Source organism: Rousettus aegyptiacus, unplaced genomic scaffold (genome assembly GCF_014176215.1).
Source record: "Rousettus aegyptiacus isolate mRouAeg1 unplaced genomic scaffold, mRouAeg1.p scaffold_m13_p_17, whole genome shotgun sequence".
NCBI lineage: Eukaryota > Metazoa > Chordata > Mammalia > Chiroptera > Pteropodidae > Rousettus > Rousettus aegyptiacus.
In genome coordinates this window covers 35,802,812-35,819,917 of record NW_023416292.1, presented here as the reverse complement: position 1 = coordinate 35,819,917, position 17,106 = coordinate 35,802,812, and the positions used below count along the sequence as shown (strand labels likewise).

Here is a 17,106-nt window from a genome sequence, read left to right as displayed (position 1 = left end):
CATGATGTTTTTATGGAAAATATTTCTCTGGATTGTCATGATTAAGTCATCAATTATTAGTAAAGAAGATCTGGGAATAGGATGGTGAGTGAGCGATCTGCCCTAACTCAAAAGTTTTGACATTCAGCCCTCGCTTATTTTGGCTGTTTATCAGCTCTGTGAATTATACAAAGCAGATTTTTCATCTCTGACCAACATGGGTGGATTTTACCTTCCATTCTGCCATGTCATGTTCAGGGAATTCAAATTCATTGTTCAATTCGTTTAGGCAAACAAACTAGGGGAGATTAGAGAGACAGCTCAGAGAGGTTATGTGAAACCGAGGGAGGAAGGGAGGGTAGGCAATATTCTGTGATGGAGAGGGCGATGGTCTTGCAGCCATCTCGAGGTCGTTCACGCCTTATTTCTCTGCGTCTTGGTTTTCACATCTGTAACATGGCAATAAGGATTGTCATCTTGTTGGGTGGTTGTGAGGTTCCAGGTGTCATATTCAACTCATAAGTACAATGAAACTGAGGTGTTTGGAGTCGCACTGGTAGTTAGAGGCAGAGCCAGGGTATGCAGGATGTGAATTGGTGTCTGGGTATGGCTAAAGCCCATACTTGCTATTCCGCACTGCCACCATCCTCGAACCTAGCCTTCAGGGGTGTGAGCCTCAGCAGTACCCCATGTGACCCAAGATAAACTTCCAATTCAGAGGGGCCAAGCCCATGTCATTCCCTGGCACCCAGTCATTCTCCTAAATGGTAGGAAAAGCAAGCAAGGTACAATGCTATTATCTGGGCAAAACCAGCCTGAATTAGAAAAAAACTATATTAAAGAAATGAGATGAAGTTTGCGTGCAGTTACACCATGAGGAACTCCACTTCAGGAAGGGTGAGTCTGCACCTCTGTGTCTTTTTCTTATGCTTCGGGGACCAAGCCACAAGAAAATTTTAAAGCAGAACCTGATAGGAAATTAAACAGTGAGAGGAAAATAATGTGTGTTTTGTTTAAAATTTTTAAGCAATCGAGTTTATTTAATGTAGATTTAAGGGAGACCTGGCTCAAGCTTCCATTCCATATATGCCTTGAACAGAAAAACCATGCTGTTAAAAAAAATTTTTAACTGAGTACTAAGATCTTATTGGCTTGATTTAATGTTTCAGGAATTGAGCAGCATCCAATCTAGCAGATAGAAAGACGCTCCAAGGAGCTGTACAAAATGAAAGCCTTTTATAGGAGGAAGGGAGCAGGAATAAGGAAGTTATATTGGCAAAAAAAAAAAAAAAAAAGTTGATTGGTTTTAGCAAGGTTACTTTCCTTTAGTGGCTGGCAGGAGGCAGATTATCTAACAGATGCTGATCAGTGATTGCTGGTTGAATAGTTTAAGATTCTACTTTTGGGAGAGTTGAAACTATAATTAGTTCTCAGTTTGGTGACATGGTGCTTAGCGTAAGTGATTCCATTTTGGGCCTGTAGTGTTGTTTTCAGCAATGTCATATGTTGTACCTGAACAATTTTATAGCTGTTTTTATTCTTCATTTCCTTTTCTCTTGTAAAGAAGAAAACCACAGGTTATCCCACAGACTTCTCTGTGTGCTCTCTGTGTAGCTCAAGCCTCAGTCTTGTTCCTACTCTGCCACTAGCCGTGCATCCCCAAGTTACCTAATTCACTAAGCCTCAGTTTTCTTGTCTGTAAAGGTTGCTTTGAGGGTCAATGAGATCTACCTAGTGTTGTGCCTGGCATATAGTAAGCACTCAATAAATATTAGCCATTATTATTATTAGTAGTAACTATTTCCACTTCCCTATGTGACCGACTCAAATTTAAATCATTGGTTCTTTGCAAATCTCTGTAAGGAAGTCTAATTTCTGCCAGTGTGTATGATGGTTATATCAGAGTTGGGACACTCCACAACTAAACTGATCTAACTTATGAATGGTTGCTTTGATTTAAAGTCTCAAAAGAAACATCTCGGGAAATAGATCTCTGCCTAAACTTTCTAAGTCGCCCCTTTTGGGAATCAACTTTCAAAAATAATTCTCTGACATGTGGCTCCTAAGGCATTGATAGCCCCTCTCATATAATTTTGAACATTAATTTATATTTGGTGAATAAATAATTATTCTTTTATTGGTTCATTTATATATATCATCATCATTAAGATATTTGCTTTTTTAAAATTAATTTTTTTAAATTTTTCGATTACAGTTGACATTCAATATTTTATCAGTCTCAGGTGTGCAGCATAGTGGTTAGACATTTACATAACTTACAGAGTGATTCCCTCCAATAGGTCTAGTACCCAACTGATACCATACATAGTTATTACAATATTATTGACTATATTCCCTATGCTGTACTTATATCTCTGTAAGTATATTGAAACTACCAATTTGTACTTTTTATTCCCTTCAACTTTTTTACTCAACCCCCCCAATCCTCCTCTCATCTGACAACCATCAGTTTGTTCTCTGAATCTATGAGTCTGTTTCTGTTTTATTTTGTTCTTTAGATTCCACATATAAGTGAAATCATACGGTATTTGTCTTTTCTCTGTCTGACTTATTTCGCTTAGCATAATACCCTCTAGGTCCATCCATGTTATTACAAATGGTAAGATTTTTTTTTAATGGCTGAATAATGTTCTATTGTATATAAGTACTACATTTTTGTTAACCAATCGTCTTTTGATGGACACTTAGTTTGCTTCCGTATATTGGCTATTGTAAATAATGCTGCAATACACATGGGGGTGCATATATCTTTTTGAATTACTGTTTTGAATATTTTTGGATAAATACCCAGAAGTGGAATTGTTGGGTCAAATGATAGTTCTATTGTTAATTTTTTGAGGAAACTCTAAACTGTTTTCCATCATGGCTGCACCAATTTGCGATCCCACTAACAGTGCACGAGGATCCTTTTTCTCCACATCCTCGCCAACACTTGTTGTTTGTTGATTAATTGATGATAGCCATTTAGACAGGTGTGAGGTAATGTCTCTCATTGTGGTTTTAACTTGCATTTCTCTAATGAGTAATGACATTGAGCATCTTTTCATATGTCTGTTGGCCATCTTTATGTCCTGTTTGGAGAAATGTCTAGTTAGGAACTCTGCTTTTTTTTTTTTTAGACAAATTATTCATTTTATTATTTTGTAAGCTACATAGGAAAATTTTCATATAGTTTGGCATCAGAGTATGTATCCCAACATATAAAAAGAAGTCAGGTCCCTCAAGAGGCTTTAAATTAAAGGAATATAAGGGATATGAACAGAGTTTAAGGAGGCTTAAGATAAGGACACATTAACATGAAATACAGAGAATTTAGAGAAGGAAGAGAGATCAAGGATTTCCTGTGGTAGGTCTTATGCACACATCCCACGCTCAGACATGCTGGTGTGCAGTTTGGGTGTTTTGTTGAGGTTTAGGTGTTCACTTATTGTTGTTTCAAGGAAAGATCTGGGGACGTCTCACTTCGCCATGTTTCTCCAAACTCTCTGCCTGTTTTTAAATTGGATTGTGATTTTGGTGTTAACTTGTATGACTTCTTTATAAGTTTTAGATATTAACTCCTTATCAGCTGTATTATTGGCACATACCTTCTCCCATTCAGTAGTTTGTCTTTTGTTTTTGTTGATGGGTTTCCTTTGCTGTGCAAAAACTTCTTAGTTCGGTGTAGTCCCATTTGTTTAGTTTTTCTTTAATTTCCCTTGCCCAAGGAGATATAGCAGAAAAATATTACTAAGTGTAATGTCAGGGAGTTTATTGTTTACTTTTTCTTCTAGGAGTTTTTGGTTCCAGGTGTTACATTTAAGTCTTCACGTCTTTAATCCATTTTGAGTTTATTCTTGTATATAAGGTAAGAAGGTGGTCTAGTTTCATTTTTTTTTGCATGTATCTGTCCGGTTTTCTCAACACTGTTAATTGAAGAGATTGTCTTCACCCCATTGTATATTTTTGCCTCCTTTGTCATAGATTAATCAACCACGTAGGCTTGGTTTTATTACTGGGCTCTCTATTCTGTTTCATCTATCTGTTTGTTTTATTTGCTTTTAAAACTTTTGACGACTTTGAGTATGCATAGTTCTTGGCACACTGGAGGTGTACCTCATAGCCCTACACAATTATTGTGTCCTTGAAAAATTAATAAACTTTGCGAGGGGAATTTTCCATTCCATTATTAAACTGGATACTGAGTGAAGTCTGTTACAAATTTATTTGCAGAGTAAAGACTTCTTTTGCAAAGCCATGGCACCTTCTCGATGTACTGAATTTTGGCATTCAGAAGCTAGCATAAGTTCACAGTCCAACAGCAGGACTCTGCTTTCTGAGGTGGGGGACGCGGGACGCGGAACTTCCGGCGAGTCAGCCTTCCGCTAGGGGGCGCGCGGCCGCTCGCGGTGGTTCCGCCCTCACCACGCAGCCTCCGTCCAGGGGTGGGCGGGAATCCCCGTGCAGAGGCGGGGCCACCGAGCTCCCCTCGCCCAGCTAAAGTACTTCGCGAGCAGGAGGCGGTGGCTGCTGCTCCGCAGTGTCGGGAAGATGGCGCCGCTGGTGACAGAAAGGGGGCTCAAGAGCGTCGTGTGGCAGAGTGAGTGCGGTGGGGCAGGGGCCGAGAGAGAGGCCAGGAGGGCGCCGCGCCGGCCGTGCTTTCCTGCCCCAGACCCGCAGTCTCTGCGGGAGCCGCCGGGGGCACTTGTTGCGGCGGGACCCACGCCCCTGTTGGGACTTCTTTCTCCTTCCCTTCCCTAGTTGTTGCCAGCACCGGGGATGGGCGGGGTGCGGGAGGGCGGCCTTCTGCCTCCGCCGGGCACCCTCTGCGTTCTGCGGGCGGCTCTGGCCGCGGGCCCCGCCCTGGGTGAGCGGCCGCCACCGGCGTTTGCTGCCGCCGCCCGGGCGCGGACCCTCGGCGGCGGTCCCCGCGGCCCCTCGGCGGCGGTCCCCGCGGCCCCCGTGCCCGCACCAGCAGCCGATGTCTCCACCCGAGATGAGCCGGTCCGAGCGCTGTATTCCTTTATCTCCCCTCCCCTTGTCCCCGCACTTGAGTTTCCCAAGGCTGCTTATTCTGTTTATTCATGTTAGTACCAAGGAGGGTTTTACAACCCTAGTTTTTGACGTCTGTCCTTAAAAAAAAAAAAAAAACAAACAAAACCTCATTGTTAAATACACCTTCTTTTTTCTGGTCCTAGAGGTGCTCACTTGCTACAGAGTTCTGGAGCGGGGACCGCGGGAATGATTCTATTTCGGGGCCAACCTGCACCATCCTCTCTCTCCCTTTACATTGTCCGGGCCACTCCCCACTGTTGGGACTCTACCGTACTTTATTGGTTACTGATGTTATGCTTTTTTGCCACATCATCTTTGACTTTTTTATGACTTTTCATAAGAGTTGCGCCAAGTCTAGGTCTGCTGAGTTAGAGATGGAATGTAACCAGCCAACAGGAAGAACCACCATTGTTTGGCATTGCTCAGTTCAAAGTAATTATGATCTAGGAGTGGAAAGAGAGTAACATCTAATTAGTATTTTTGACTCCATGTTGCTGAGCAAAGAACAGAAATGACTGAGTTAAAATTCCGGGAGTTAGAGTTCCTTATGGAAAATTAAAACTCCAAATCAGTAACAGGCGTAGTGCTTAATATACCATAACCAAGTGTATAAATAGAAGGAAAAATAAAGTTATGATAACATCTTTTTAAAAATTGAACAGTTACAAGGTTGGCATTTTTTTTCAAGATTTCCAGGAATGACTTTTCAGATATGGTAATGACTTAAAATCACAATGGCATTTAAATATGTTTATATGAAAATAGGTAACAAAATGTTTAAAAATAATTTCCAAGATATGTTTGGTACTTAGCATTAGAAAAAAAAGGTTAATGATATTAATGTCAGTCTAGAGAGAAAGAGTTCAACGATTACAAAATTTATGTTTTTGCTGTTAACTTGAGGTAGCACCAGGATACCCAGTAAGATCAAGAAGACAGGAGACTGAATGGAAGGAAAGAATTATATGGGTTAGAAAATAGTTCTTTGCCTCCTCATGTAATAGAAACATAACCGAAAGACATGATATTCATTCAACATTTAGTGAGATAAGTAGGGAGAGAGAGAAGGGGGAGCCTCTTAAGATCTTTTAGCAAAAGGTGACAGTCAGAAACAAATGATGAAGCAGTCTCCTAAGTGGTTGAAAAATTATACCTTTAACTGGGAAAAGGTTTTGCTAAATCGTACAGTTAGGTCAGGGTAGAAAGCTAACTAACCTTCAATTTACCCTCAAAGTAGAGAGAAGAGAGCTAATAGTGTTGAACATTTACTCTGTACCAGGCGCACTCTGCATATTTTAAAACTTAGAATTATTTGATATGTTTAAACTGACAGCTATTATCATAGCTGCGTTATTCAAAATAGCCAAAAATTAAAACAACTCAGACGTTAATGAATATAACGTGTGTCCGCACAATGGAATATTATTAGGCAATAGAAAGGAATAACATACTGATACATGCTACAGTATTTGATGAACCTTGAAAAAATGATGCCAAGTGAAAGAAGCCAGTCAGAATCGTCTATTGTGTGACTCCACTTATACTACATGTCCAGAATGGACAAATCTGTATAGACAAAAAGTAGATTAGTGGTTGCCTATGTGAGGAGGGGTTGGGGAGATCCTGGAATGTTAGCTAAAGGGAACAGCTTTCTTTTGGAGTAATGAACATGTTCCAAAATTGATTATGGTGCTGAATGCACTGCTCTGTATATACTGAAAATCATTTCATTGTACACAGTCGGCTGAATTGAACAACATGGGTTTGAACTGCCTGGGTCCACTTACACATGGATTTTTTTTCACTAAATACCTGTACTGTTTTTAATCCAGAGTTGGGAGTCAGGATGTGGAGAGCTGACTGTATGCGTTGATCTATGTCATTTTATATAGGAGACTTGATCATCTGTGGATTTTGGTATCCGTGTGTGAGATTGGGATGTTGGAGGGGATCGTCCTGGACCCAATCACCATGGATACCAAGAGACAAGTGTGCTAGTTAAGTTTTGGGGGAGTCAAAAGTTATATATGGATTTTCGACTGTGTAGGGGTGGCACCTTTAACCCTCTACTTGATTCAAGGGTCAGCTGTATATGGTATGCAAATTAAACCTCATAACAGCTATTAAATATAGACTTAATATTCACACCCAGTTCTTTTAGCTGCAGAGTTAATATGTGCCCTGTGTGTGACTTTTTGCAACTTTTAAACCTTTGTTCAGAGCCCCATTTTATGCCTAGTAACCTCCCAACTGAACCTCAAAGCCACTGTTCTTTCTCACTTCAGTCCACCTGGCCAATAGCTGGCAGAATAATTTTCCCCTAACAGTATTGTGCTATGATAGGGCTGAAGACTTGCAGAGATCTCCCCGCTCCTTCCCTGAGGATTATTTCAAAGACTCAGTCCACTTTTGAAGACCTATAAACCAGGCCCCAACCTACCTTGTTATCTACTTTTTCCTCATATAATCTTGACGTTCAGCTAGTCTGTATTGTTAACTTAAAAATTTTCTGCCTCCATACTTTGATACCAATTCCTCTGTCTGAAAAGCTCCTCTTACCCCTATTCTTCACCTGTTCAAATTCTAGTCAGCTTCCAAGTCTATGCTCAGATGGGCTACTACCTACCTAGTGGCTTATCATTTTAACCCAGCCTCTTCTATTTCTGTAGCATTAAATTTATCTTTCTCAAATGACACTTCCCACTACTGCCTAATGGGAGTCTCTTGATAAGCTTCTTGAAGACAGGTCCACTATTACGTCTTTTGGAGCTTTAAATTTAAAATAGGCCCTAGCAGAATGCAGTAGATAATAATGCTTGTTAAAAGTAAATAGTAGATCAGTTTTATAATTTCCCCTCAGTTTTTGCTACCTAAAGTCCCCCATTCAATAAATTTCATTCAATTCCTATGGGAATATAGCAGTAAAAGGCACACAAATTCCCAACCTTCTGAAAACTTATATTCATTGGGAAATAATAGAAAATATGAAAACAGAATAAAACATGATCGTTTCAGTTTGTGATATATAGAGGGGCTGCTGTGGATAGGCAGATCAGGAAAGGTTTCTTTGAATAGGTGACATTTGAGCTGAGACCTCAAACATGAGAAGGAATCAGCCTTTAGAGATTACTTTAAAACCCTCTTTTAAAAAAATATTTTGAGTGTTAAAAAGGCTACATTTATTTACAAAACTAATTCCCAAACTTAACAATCAGTGAAAATTTCTAGTGGTTGGTATTGCTTATTTACTACTTTCTGCTACAGGGATTTGAAAGCAAAAATATAACTGATAAATGTTTTAAAAATTTAGTGAAGTTTATTTGTAAAACGTAACAAAACAATGGCATATAACCACAAAGCAAGTTTAGGCCACTTTGCTTTTTTCTCTTAGTCAATACACTCTCTTTACTTTCTTGTCTATAAATAGTCTAATCTAATGTCTATAATTCATAACATATATTTTAGAGGAAACAAGGGAAAATAAAAGTAACCATAGTATATTTGAGCCAATTATTCATATTAAATCATAAGCTTTTTTTTTTTTTTTTGTATTTTCCTTTTAGTCCTTATACAGCTAGATTTTTTTTTGTCATTTTTGTGACTTCCTTTTTTAAACACTTGGCATATTTTCCATGTTCCTTCATAGTCTTTGTAGTTAACATTTTTAATCATTATTAAATACCTTGGTGTGGCAAAAACATTTTTGATGGCAAAAAAGATTGTAACATAAAGTTAATCTTGCTCTCAACTCAGACCCCCTGCATCCCTCTCCACAGACACCCACTCTTAGATTTTTTATAAATTCTAGAAGTTTTCTGTACAAATATAAGCATATATAAAATATATTTTTGTTTTGTTTTAATCATTTATCTTCCATGTATTTCATTCTGGTCACTTCTTTAAATTTATCTTGTTGAGCAAAATTTTCTTTTAATGTTTGGATATTTGCACAGTGATGTATTCATTTAAAATCAACATCGAGTATATATGCTGTGCTGCACGCTATTCTAGATGCATACTCTTTGATGTCACAGAATTCAAAATTCAGTGGGAGAAGACAGGTACACAAGTACCAAGCGCTTGTGAGCAATATGAAAAAGTTTTATGGAAAGAAAGAAGAAAAAGGAAATATTTCCATTCTGGGAATAGATCGGGGAAGACTCCAAGGAAGAGGTCACATTGAAAGATGGTAGGATTTTGCCAGACAGGGAAATCTGAGCCAATGGCCATAGGTGAAGAAAGTGCATGACTGTTTATGGAAGGGGGAACAATTCCTTTTGTTTTAAGTACAGGGTACTTGTTGCAAGAAATAGGGGGATGAAGACTAAAAGGGAGTCAAATATTTATCTTTAGTGGCATTGGGGAGCCATTAAAGATGAAAGATCTTTTTCCCCTCAAAAAGACAACAGCATTTTGGGGACTCTATTAAAACAATGCTAAAAGGAAGCCATTATCTTGTTTCTATTTTGAAGGGAAATGATTAAGATTTCATTAAGTGTAATGGTAGTGTAAAGTGCACTACTGCTAGGTGTACAGCGGGATGAATTTTTATCCGTGTAACTACCACCGAATCAAGATAGAGAACATGTCCAAGCGCTTCATAACCCTTCCCAGTCCCAATCCCACCCTCTCCTTCAGAGTTACTACCATTCTAACTTACATTGCCACCAAATAGTTTTATAACGATGGCTTTTACCTCTACACTCTTAAGTTTAAGAGAGAAACCTTTCAGACCTTTTATTGTATTTTCTTTAAGAATAAATATAAAATTTACTAAATTTCTGCCTAGAAATAACTTCTTTAATATTTGCCTTTGTATATGTGTAGTTAGTCTTACAATATCCTCAGTTTTCGTATGTCCTTTCATATAATTTTTTTATAATCGATGTATATGATATACTTTGTAATTAACATGATCAAGAATTCTATATCATATCATAATGAGAAAATGGTGATTACAAAATGTTACCTGTACTATACTCATACAATTTTTAAACAGTGTACCTTGAAAGCCATCAGTGGTTTTTTCTGTGCACAATTCAGTCTGTTTTTATTCAACTGGCTGGTTATGAGTATTGCTTTTGCCCCTGCCCCAGGCTCTGAGTTTGCCTTTATAAAGATTCTTACCCGTTCACCAAATAACTTGGTAGTCATCTTGTTTCCACAGGTAGGCAGAATCTGTTGGAATCATAGTCAGAAATGTTTTTATTTTCTGGGAAAATTTCTTTACGGCCTACAAGTCTGTTTTTTTACTTTTGGCTCTTTGATTTTCATACACATTGTCATTATACATTACTTATAAAAACCTGATTTATTATTTTTCCTCATTGGACTAGTAGTTGGAAGACTTAGTTTCCATTTCAGAGTATATTTCATTTTGCTAACATAAACAATGAGTTTTACCTTTTTTTCCAGCTTGAATTCTCCATGATTTCACTTTTTAGATCTTCATTTTGTTATATTTTCTTGATTTCTGCTTGTATTCCTGATAGTTTTCTCTTAGGCCATAATTTTCTTTTATGTTGTTTTATTTAGGCCATAAATATTTAATATTAAATTTTTATTGTTTAATGACACCAATTTTTTTTGTTTCAAGTCTTTTTTGCTCTGATATCAGCTTATCATGATTCCTTGCTTCTCTTTTATTTTACTTAGGCATGTGATCTTAGTCCAACTTTAGCAAATAAAAAATAAATTTTTAATAAAAAGAACTAAAACGTAAAAAGTAAAATAATAAAATGTGGAAAAAATAAAGGATAATGTGGGTTAGACATTTTTAACCCAGATCCCATAAAAGAAAAGATTTTATTAAATAAAAATGCTGTAAATTCGTGTGTGGTAGAAGATACCATTAACAAAATCAATAACTAGACTATAGATGTCGAGAAAATACTGGTCATACAGAGAAAATAAAGGTTTAAAAATAGCACCTACAAATTGATAAGTAAAAGATAAATGACTCCATAGAAAAATGAGTAAAGGATATAAACAAGCAGTTTGCAGATTTGTAATTTATAGTACATTCAGTTGATTGTTCTTGACTGGCTGGCATTCTGGGAAATGCAAATCAATGCAAGGTACACTTTCTAACCCATCAGTGTGATAGAATTAGGGGGATTGGTATCATGCAGTAGTTCGGAAGCTGGCTGGTGGAAATGTAAATTGTTAGAAACTTTTGGGAGAGCACTTACAATATGTGGTAAAGGAAGAGACACCTATTTTTTGATGCCAGCAATTTCGCTTATGGGAAACTCTGGTTCTGAAATAAAAGTAATGGTAAATAAAGATATACATATAAAGATTAACACTGCAACATTATAGTAGCAAAAATGGGGACAAGATGACAGACAGCCTGTCATATAGGAGAATAAATATAGTGTGCCTGTACTAAGGAATATTATGTAGCTATTAAAAAGAATGATTTATATCTATGTTTATATTCTACATGGAGGATATCCAAGATCTATATTTAGTGAAAAAAAACAAGTGACAATGTATTTATGTCTGTTTCATGTCTTAAATACTTTGATTACTGGGGAAAAACTCAGAAGTTAGAAGAGGGTATGCACTTGGGATGTAAATGTAAAGAGACTGGTTTGGGTGTTATGTTGGGTCCAAGAGAGAAGGTAAAATCAATAGAGTGGAGAAGATGGATGAAAATACGAGCGAGATTTAGGTAGAATCAATAGGATTTCGGCTAGGGGAGAGTCATCCTAGACTAGGATTCAGGTCTGGGAGACCAGATAGTGGGTGATGCTGTTTATTAATAAAGGTAAAGAGAAGAATAATTTTAGAGGGAAAAAATAGTTAAGGTTTACAACAGTGAATTTCAAGTGCAAGTCCTATCCAGTAAGCAGTTGGAGATAGATAGAAATCTCAGGAAAAGGAGCTGAATTGGAGATCTGGATTTAAGGTACAGCATGTGGGTGGTCATGGAAGCCATGGGATTAGAGAAGGAAGAGCAGAGACAGAAAAGAGAAGAGGGACCTTCTCTAGGTCCATAATGAGATTATCTTTTTAGTACTGGTATTTTTTTCCCCTGTTATTTTCTCAGTTATGATATATGCAGTTTCCTTAATTATGCTAGGCTTTGTGTGTTTCCTTAAAAACTCTTATTTATAGATTATTTCTGTTTTCCAGACAAATAAGTTTCTCTTGCATTTTATTTTCAGGTTTGTTAATAAGTTTCTCTGTGATTTAAGATAGTTGTACCATTGCTGATGCTATGCACTGCTTTTTCAGTTATCTTATTTTTCCCTTCAATGTTTTCACCTCATCCTTGGCATTATAATTTTAAGTACATTTTCTTTTGCCTTTAGGAGAAACAGAATGAGCAAAAATAGGGTAGTCACTATTAACGGGTCATTATTTAGGTAGCATTTGGGCTGGTGGAAGATCAATTTGCAGATAAGATAGAGGGCAGTTGGTGGAGAATGTTGAATAGTAGAGTATAGGTTTTATTCTGTAGGAAAAAGTGAGCATTTGAAAGAATTTTGAGGTACGTGTTAATATAAACAAAGGGTTGTTTCAGGAAGATAACTGACTACAGTGTGACAATGGATTGATTGAAAAGGCAAATGGGTTGAAGGCAGAAAGCAGGAAATTCAGCAGAATTTAAGTGAGAGATGATGAGAATTAAGGTAATACTAGTGACAGTCACCAAATAATGGTCAGTATTGCCCAATGACTGAATATGGGGGAGGAGGAAGTAGCCAAAGACTATGACTAAGAAAATGACAAAACTCAAATAGAGACATTTAGAGCAGTTTTATGGGAACTATAATCTCGGTTTGAGGCATGTAGGCATGTAGATGCTTGAACCTGTATTGCGTAGTTGAATGAATTCCAAGGAGAGATGTGCTATAAGATTTGTGGGAAATTGAAGGACTGCAGGGGGTTAGGGGAAATGAGGGGAAGTTGATCAAAGAGTACAGACTTCCAGTTAGAAGATGAGTAAGTTGTGGGCATCTAATGCACAACATTGTGATTATAGGTACCAGTACTGTACTATGCACTTGAAAGTTGCTAAGAAATAGAAAATTTTAAATTAATTATTTAAACATCTCATTTCACCCAGAACTAAAGACAGTTACTATAATTTACATTTTAATTAGATTTTATTACATATTACACAGTACTACAGTTTTCAAAATTAAATGAAAATGAGTAAAACCTAGTAAATGTGGGAAATAAATCATTGCAAGGAACATATTAATAATTATTGATTACAAATCAAGTCTGAAGCATTGTATGTTTGTATCCTAATGCTGTGATACATATTGTTGAGAATTTTAATGTAGTAAATTGGTAAGAAGAGTACTTATCCAGTTTTGACAATCAGATGTAATTTAGCAATGGGCTGGTTAGGGATTTTCCTGTGAGTTTTTTTGTTTTCATCTTGCTGACTTGGGATTTAAGTAGAATAGGGAAAAACAGATCAGATAATACTTTCAGGAATATTTTCCAGATAACATTTATATACTTAAATATATTAACCTTTTTTATTATATACTCTTATTCTCAAAAGTTTAAAAATAATTAGTTTAAATGTACCATATAGGTCAGGTATTAAAGAGAACTGGAATTTTACATAGTTTTTTCAAATATAAATGGCTTTTATATAGCTTAGCAGTTTTTCAAATTAGATATTTCTTTAGCCATCTTGGATCTTTTGGATAGTTATTCTATTATTATATTTCTATTTATTTTTTTCTGTTTATTTTTTTAATGCTGATTAAGATTTCCAAATCTTTTTTTTTTTCTTCAGAGATAAAATCAGCAGTGTTTGATGACTGCAAGAAAGAAGACGAATGGAAGGTAGATTTTGCATATTTGCCCTTATATTGAGGACTTTAATATTTTATCTTTACTTCTGTAAGAGTATAGGATCTGGAACCATATTGTTTATGTTCAAACCCTAACTTCACCACTTCATAGTTGTGACTTCTTGGGCAAATTACTTGACTTCTCTCTGCCTCCATTTACTTGTCTATAAAATGGGGATAGTAGCACCTCATAGGGTAGTTGTTAATATTAAATGCATTATGCTATATAAAATGCTTAAAACAGTGCCTGGAACAATTAATATTATTTTACAAGTGACATTTTATAATTTTAAGAAAATTTGATGTTAAACATAGCATTTAAAATGAACAATTTCTTCAAAGTGGAGGTATTTCTATTCACGTGTATAATATTATATGTACATATATTGAGAAATAATCTCTATGTCATGCAAGTTAAAAGAGATAATTTTGCCTACTGTCTTTTTAATTTTATTTTATAAAAGGTTTTTATAAAGGTTTTTAGATTAAATTCTGTCTTTTGTGAAGTCTCAGAATCACATGCTTATACTGTTTCTTAACATATTTATTTTAAGATAATGCTTTTAGATGAATTTACCACTAAGCTTTTGGCATCGTGTTGCAAAATGACGGACCTTCTGGCAGAGGGTATAACAGGTAAGTGTTACCAATACTTATCATGAAGATTTTTTTATTATGATTGGGAATGGTTGGAGTAGTAATTAATTTTAGTTAGTAATTTTGTTTCTGAGGGAGTGATGTTTTATTTTTCTAACTAGCCTTAATAATTATACTGGACATTCTTCTTTTCTCTTTGAATCTTCAGAATAACCTCTATAACTTGGGGTTTTCTTTCTCAACTGAGACATATAATTATATGCCCCTAACCAAGATTAAGTTAAGTTGCCTTATTGAGTTTATTTTGCAGATTTTTGACTCTTACATTTTTGTTATGATTTTGTATGTTGATGCACTAAGTTTACCTCAGTGTTTTGGTTAATATTTGTGGTTTACATGTATTCCTTTCAAATGGATAGTAAGATTTATGTCATAAAGTCATTTCTATACGTTTTTACAAGTGTGTAATTTCAACTTCGTTTCTCTTTATAACTTAGAAATGAGGCAATGAATTATAAGTTTAAATCAGCTTTAGTATGGGATTATGAAAAAAAATCATGCATCTTCCACCAGGCAGTATTGTGTCAATGAGAGTTTAATATCTCTTATCTTTTGGGGAAAATACCAATATCTTATATAGCACTATCATCCTTAAGTCATCATTCTTTAACTCATTTATTTCAATTTGATTCCTAGCAACTCTTTAAAGACAGATATTAAGTATCCCATTTGTAATGAGAAACTGGTACTCAAAGTCAAATATAATTCTTTTGTATTTTGGATCCTGATGTGTATGTACCTTCAGTCACTTCTAACTTGTGAGGTTCAAAAATATACCCAGTATTTTCAAGAAAGCCTTAGCAATGTATATAGTTGGAAGATTATCTAAAAAAATTTCTGTAATATTTACTTTCTTTAGGATATTTACATATAAAATAATCTTTTATTGTTAATTACATATTCAGTTTGAAGTCTTAATGACCTTCAGTGGAAAACACTCTAAACTAGAAATTGGAAGATTAAAGCCTTGATTATTCTACTATTGATTAAGTGTAATATTGGTTAAGCCGCTTAAGTTTTTGGAATTCTCAGAGGTCATTCTATTCTGATTTGCAACTAGAGTAAGAACCATTGGATAACGTGTGAAAGTACTATGAAACTACAAAACCGTTTTGCATTGTAAGGAGATTTTACTGAATTATTGTAGACCATTGTTTTTTACTGTGTGTTCAGCGTTGATAGATGTTTTTCAAGGAAAGGATTCTGTGACCAAGTAAGCTTGGGCAGCTGCATTAAACAAGCAAAAACAGGTTTCTTTAGGACTTTTTGAAGTTTTTTATATGCTAGTATATATGTGGATCTCCTGGGTACAGGTATAGTATTCAGATTTTTGGAAAACTTATTTGACCACAGAAAGCTTTTCTTTGAGAAGTATTTCATAGAACTGTATATCATAGAGCAGTACATTGCTGTGGACTGTTCTCAGTACCTTCCAGAGTCACCTACGTTTGCTGTAGTTTAATCATAATCATATCTGCTAACTTGAACTTGTCACAGTCCTTTTGAGTTCCACATGAGCTCTCCTGAAAATCTCTTGGTTAAACTTGGCCTTGTTGGGTTCAGGGATAAGATTTTCCATTGTCATTCAGGCCATTTGTGAAAATATTCAGTGGTGTCTTAGACTTTTAAACAGTAAATGTGAAAAAAATGCATATATGATGCTACTTTAATGGAGTAATGTCAAGTAAAAACCTTTAAAAAAAAATAGACTGGTAATTAAGATTATTTCTTTGTTACTATTTTAGGAATAATCATAAAAACCTTTCCTTTTTCCATCATTTAATAGATGTCCACTTTTCAGTGAATTGAAGAAATGGCACTTTCTGCTGTTGCTAACTAGACATTTCAGAATATTTCACAACACTTTAACATGTACATTATTCACCAAACAATAGTATGTATAGCATAAATGACCATAAGACACTTCATTTTGAGTACTAAGCAATAAAAGTAAGTTAAGACAGATAAAACCTTAGTGTTTAAAGGTAAATTTACCGTTGTTGGGAATGGAGTTAAAAATAAAATTGAATATTTCCTTGGAAATCTTATTTGATACCCTACATGATGGAAACTGTGATAAATCTATACTAACATAAACTTAGGATTGAGAAAAATGTATCATCATATTTAAAAGAAAAGTCCAAATAGCCTCCTTACATGTCAGATTAATGTTTTTAATTCTTTCTAGATCCCTCACCAACACGAGTCCTGAATCTTAAAAGATGGTTCTCTTGATTTGTAGAACAAGACTTTAGTTTTTTTGCAATTATAGCATTAATAGATAATGTGACAAGTTAGTTTACTAGTTTAAATCCACTTGGTTTTATATTAGATAATTCTATAAACTTAATTTCAATAATAAAAATAAAATTGAATAAAGTATGGTGATATTTTGTTGAAAAAATACCTTATAATATTAATGTATGGTTTTAAAAGAATAAGAGTAAATTGGGAATTTATTTAAAGAATATTATAGTACTATAGTTAAAAACTTAGGCTCTGGAGCTAGACATATCTGGGTTGGAATCCTGTCTTTTGCACTTTTCGTCTGTTTAACTTGGACAAGTTACTTACATTCTTTTAGCTTCAG

The 17,106-nt window shown here is 35.6% G+C and overlaps 1 protein-coding gene across 1 annotated transcript in view; it reads left to right on the top strand.

Annotated features, from left to right (window-relative positions):
- Positions 1-4,453: 4,453 nt before the first annotated feature.
- STXBP3 (syntaxin binding protein 3) overlaps positions 4,454-17,106 on the top strand; it is a 45,378-nt gene continuing 32,725 nt past the window's right edge. The window contains exons 1-3 of the mRNA XM_016155622.2: positions 4,454-4,579; positions 13,802-13,851; positions 14,414-14,495. Coding sequence (XP_016011108.1) covers positions 4,531-4,579; positions 13,802-13,851; positions 14,414-14,495 — 181 coding nt within the window. The 5' untranslated portion in view covers positions 4,454-4,530. The remainder of the gene's footprint in view (positions 4,580-13,801; positions 13,852-14,413; positions 14,496-17,106) is intronic.